General features: G+C 57.6%; 1 protein-coding gene across 1 annotated transcript in view; it reads left to right on the top strand.

Annotated features, from left to right (window-relative positions):
* Window positions 1–5,000, top strand: part of LOC102052293 (tenascin-X-like) — a gene marked incomplete at its 3' end in the record, with an annotated part of 52,792 nt that overhangs the window by 28,490 nt on the left and 19,302 nt on the right. The window contains 4 exon segments of the mRNA XM_055700077.1: window positions 198–485; window positions 1,369–1,662; window positions 2,917–3,210; window positions 4,979–5,000. The exon segment at window positions 4,979–5,000 is cut by the window's right edge and continues 272 nt beyond it. Of these exon segments, the coding sequence (XP_055556052.1) occupies window positions 198–485; window positions 1,369–1,662; window positions 2,917–3,210; window positions 4,979–5,000 (898 nt within the window).

The following is a 5,000-nucleotide window of genomic DNA, read 5'->3' as shown; positions in this document are numbered from 1 at the left end:
ATGGATGGATGGATGGATGGATGGACGGAGGGATGGATGGAATGCCATGGGGATGGTTGGATGGATGGCGGTTGGACTCCTTGGTTGGTTAGTTGGCTGGAGGGACGGATGGAGGATGGACGGACGGATGTGGGCACGGCTGGACAGACGTGCGGACGCCGGTGGCCGACACTGTCCCCTCCGTGCGGCAGCTGCAGCCCATCCGGAGGAGGAAGCCCCATCCGCGCCCGCCCTGGGCGAGCTGACGGCCTCCCACGTCACCCCCGAGTCCGTCCAGCTGGAGTGGAGCGTCCCCGAGGGCACCTTTGACTCCTTCACGGTGCAGTACAGGGACGCCCAAGGCCAGCCCCAGGTGCTGCCCGTGGACGGCGCTTCCCACACGGTGACCGTGCCGGGGCTGGCACCGTCGCGCCGCTACAAGTTCAACCTGTACGGGCTGAGGGGGCGGAAGCGCCTGGGCCCCGTCTCCACCGACGCCGTCACAGGTGAGGGGGCGTGAGGGACGCTACTGACCATGGGTTTGCTGTGGGCAGGAGCTTGGTAGGACCCCTGTTGGGTGTGCTGGGCCTGGTGGGCCACGGGAAGAGCCGTTGGGTGGTGGTTTGGGGCTGGATCCATGGATGGGTGCGCGGGAGTGGGATGGACAAAGGGATGGGATTGGTCATGGGTGGGTGGATGGATGGATGGGTGGGTGGGTGGTTCGATGGATGCTCAGATGGGTTTGTGTCTCTTTGGTTGATTGACTGCCTGGGTGGGTATGGGGTTGACTGGTTGAGTGGTGGGAGGATGGATGGTTGGATGGTTGGATGGATGGGTTGACATAGGCATGGTTGGATGAATGGATTGAGAACTTCCTAGTTGATTGGATGGATGGATGGATGGATGGATGGATGGATGGATGGATGGATGGATGGATGGTTGGATGGATGAATGGATGGATGGATGGATGGATGGGTGGATGGATGGATGGATGGATGGATGGGTGGGTGGATGGATGGATGGATGGATGGATGGATTGATGGGTGGGTGGATGGATGGATGGATGGATGGGTGGGTGGATGGGTAGATGGATGGGTGGATGGATGGATGGGTGGATGGGTGGATGGATGGGTGGGTGGATGGATGGATGGAGGATGGGTGGATGGGTGGATGGATGGATGGATGGATGGATGGATGGATGGATGGGTGGGTGGATGGATGGATGGATGGGTGGATGGAATGCCATGGGGATGGCTGGATGGATGGCGGTTGGACTCCTTGGTTGGTTAGTTGGCTGGAGGGATGGATGGAGGATGGACGGACGGATGTGGGCACGGCTGGACAGACGTGCGGACGCCGGTGGCCGACACTGTCCCCTCCGTGCGGCAGCTGCAGCCCATCCGGAGGAGGAAGCCCCATCGGCGCCCGCCCTGGGCGAGCTGACGGCCTCCCACGTCACCCCCGAGTCCGTCCAGCTGGAGTGGAGCGTCCCCGAGGGCACCTTTGACTCCTTCACGGTGCAGTACAGGGACGCCCAAGGCCAGCCCCAGGTGCTGCCCGTGGACGGCGCTTCCCACACGGTGACCGTGCCGGGGCTGGCACCGTCGCGCCGCTACAAGTTCAACCTGTACGGGCTGAGGGGGCGGAAGCGCCTGGGCCCCGTCTCCACCGACGCCGTCACAGGTGAGGGGGCGTGAGGGACGCTACTGACCATGGGTTTGCTGTGGGCAGGAGCTTGGTAGGACCCCTGTTGGGTGTGCTGGGCCTGGTGGGCCACGGGAAGAGCCGTTGGGTGGTGGTTTGGGGCTGGATCCATGGATGGGTGCGCGGGAGTGGGAAGGACAAAGGGATGGGATTGGTCATGGGTGGGTGGATGGATGGATGGGTGGGTGGGTGGTTCGATGGGTGCTCAGATGGGTTTGTGTCTCTTTGGTTGATTGACTGCCTGGGTGGGTATGGGGCTGACTGCTTGAGTGGTGCGAGGATGGATGGTTGGGTTGGATGGATGGGTCGACATAGGCATGGTTGGATGAGTTGATCGAGAACTTTCTCGTTGATTGGTTGGATGGATGGATAAAGGGATGGATGGATGGATGGTCTTTGGATGGGCCTGAGTCTCTTGGGTGGCTGCTTCATTGACTGGATGGATGAATGGATGGATGGATGGATGGATGGATGGGTGGAATGACATAGTTATGGCGAGATGAATGGATGTTGGACTTGTTGGTTCATTGGTTCAGTGGGGGGATGGATGGTTGGATGGGTTTGTGTCGTTTTGATGGCTTGACTGTCTTGGTGTTTGGGTGGTTGACTGGATGGATGGATGGGTGGGTGGATAAAATATAAGGATGGATGGACACTGAAGCTCTTTGTTGATTGGTTGAGTGGGGGGAAATGTGGATGGATGGGTGGCGGGATGGATGGAACGATGTTCAGATTTTTGGGTGAACAGATGTTGAATTGAGTTGATTGGTTGGATGGAGGGATGGATGTGTGGTGGGATGGATGGATGGATGGATGGATGGATGGATGGGTGGGTGGATGGATGGATGGATAGATGGATGGATGATGAACTTCTTGGTTCATCGGTTGAGGGAAATGTTGATGGATGGATGGATGGGTGGATGGATGGATGGTGTTTGGATGGACTTGTGTCTCTTGAATGGATTGTCGTTGACTTGATGCATGGATATATAGACTGGAAGGATGAATGGATGGTGGACTTCTTGTTTCACGGCTTGGATGGATGGATGGATGGATGGGTGGATGGATGGATGGATGGATGGAATGCCATGGGGATGGCTGGATGGATGGCGGTTGGACTCCTTGGTTGGTTAGTTGGCTGGAGGGATGGATGGAGGATGGACGGACGGATGTGGGCACGGCTGGACAGACGTGCGGACGCCGGTGGCCGACACTGTCCCCTCCGTGCGGCAGCTGCAGCCCATCCGGAGGAGGAAGCCCCATCCGCGCCCGCCCTGGGCGAGCTGACGGCCTCCCACGTCACCCCCGAGTCCGTCCAGCTGGAGTGGAGCGTCCCCGAGGGCACCTTTGACTCCTTCACGGTGCAGTACAGGGACGCCCAAGGCCAGCCCCAGGTGCTGCCCGTGGACGGCGCTTCCCGCACGGTGACCGTGCCGGGGCTGGCACCGTCGCGCCGCTACAAGTTCAACCTGTACGGGCTGAGGGGGCGGAAGCGCCTGGGCCCCGTCTCCACCGACGCCGTCACAGGTGAGGGGGCGTGAGGGACGCTACTGACCATGGGTTTGCTGTGGGCAGGAGCTTGGTAGGACCCCTGTTGGGTGTGCTGGGCCTGGTGGGCCACGGGAAGAGCCGTTGGGTGGTGGTTTGGGGCTGGATCCATGGATGGGTGCGCGGGAGTGGGATGGACAAAGGGATGGGATTGGTCATGGGTGGGTGGGTGGATGGATGGATGGGTGGGTGGGTGGTTCGATGGGTGCTCAGATGGGTTTGTGTCTGTTTGGTTGATTGACTGCCTGGGTGGGTATGGGGTTGACTGGTTGAGTGGTGGGAGGATGGATGGATGGTGGGTTGGATGGGTGGGTTGACATAGGCATGGTTGGATGAATGGATTGAGAACTTCCTAGTTGATTGAATGGATGGAGGTATGGATGGATGGATGGATGGATAAAGGGATGGATGGATGGTGTTTGGGTGGGGTCAAGTCTCTTGGGTGGCTGTCCTTGACACGATGGGTGGATGGATGGATGGATGGATGGATGGATGGATGGATGGATGGATGGATGGATGGATGGATGGATGGATGGATGCATGGATGGATGGATGGATGCATGGATGGATGGATGGGTGAGTGGAATGACATAGTTATGGCTGGATGAATGGATGTTGGACTTGTTGGTTCATTGGCTCAATGGGGCGATGGATGGTTGGATGGGTTTGTGTCTCTTTGGGGGCATGGATGGAGAGAGCGATGATGGAATGACAGGGATGGTTGGATAGATGAATGGATGATGAACTTCTTGGTTCATCGGTTGAGTTGAGTGAAATGTTGATGGATGGATGGATGGATGAAAGTATGGAATGCCATAGGGATGATGGATGAATGGGTGTTGGACTTCTTCGTTTATTTGGTGGATGGGTTTGTGTCTTAGGGTTCATTGAGTGCCTTGGTGGTTGGGTGTTTGACACGATGGATGGATGGATGGGTGGATGGGTGGATGGGATGACTCAGTATGGTTGGATGAATGGCTGCTGATCCTCTTGGTTGATTGGTTGAGATGTGGGAAATGTGGATGGATGGGTGGGGGGATGGATGGAACGTCGTAGATGTTTGGATGAGTGGATGTTGAACTGAGTTGATTGGTTGGATGGAGGGAGGGAGGGAGGAATGGATGATGGACGTCTTGGTTCATTGGTTGGATAGTTGGATGGATGGGTGGATGGATGGGTGGATGTATGGATGGGTGGATGTATGGATGGGTGGATGGATGGATGGGTGGATGGATGGATGGATGGATGGATGGATGGGTGGATGGATGGATGGATGGATGGATGGATGGGTGGATGGATGGATGGGTGGATGGATGGACGGATGGATGGATGGATGGATGGATGGATGGGTGGATGGATGGATGGATGGATGGATGAATGGATGGGTGGATGGGTGGATGGGTGGATGGGTGGATGGATGGATGGATGGATGGATGGATGGATGGATGGATGGATGGATGGGTGGATGTATGGATGGGTGGATGTATGGATGGGTGGATGGATGGATGGATGGATGGATGGATGGATGGGTGGATGGATGGACGGATGGATGGACGGATGGATGGGTGGATGGATGGGTGGAGGATGGATGGATGGAATGCCATAGGGATGGTTGGATGGATGGTGGTTGGACTCCTTGGTTGGTTAGTTGGCTGGAGGGATGGATGGAGGATGGACGGACGGATGTGGGCACGGCTGGACAGACGTGCGGACGCCGGTGGCCGACACTGTCCCCTCCGTGCGGCAGCTGCAGCCCATCCGGAGGAGGA

The sequence above is a fragment of the Falco cherrug genome (assembly GCF_023634085.1).
Source record: "Falco cherrug isolate bFalChe1 chromosome 21 unlocalized genomic scaffold, bFalChe1.pri SUPER_21_unloc_1, whole genome shotgun sequence".
NCBI lineage: Eukaryota > Metazoa > Chordata > Aves > Falconiformes > Falconidae > Falco > Falco cherrug.
This window is presented reverse-complemented; position numbering and strand designations above follow the sequence as displayed.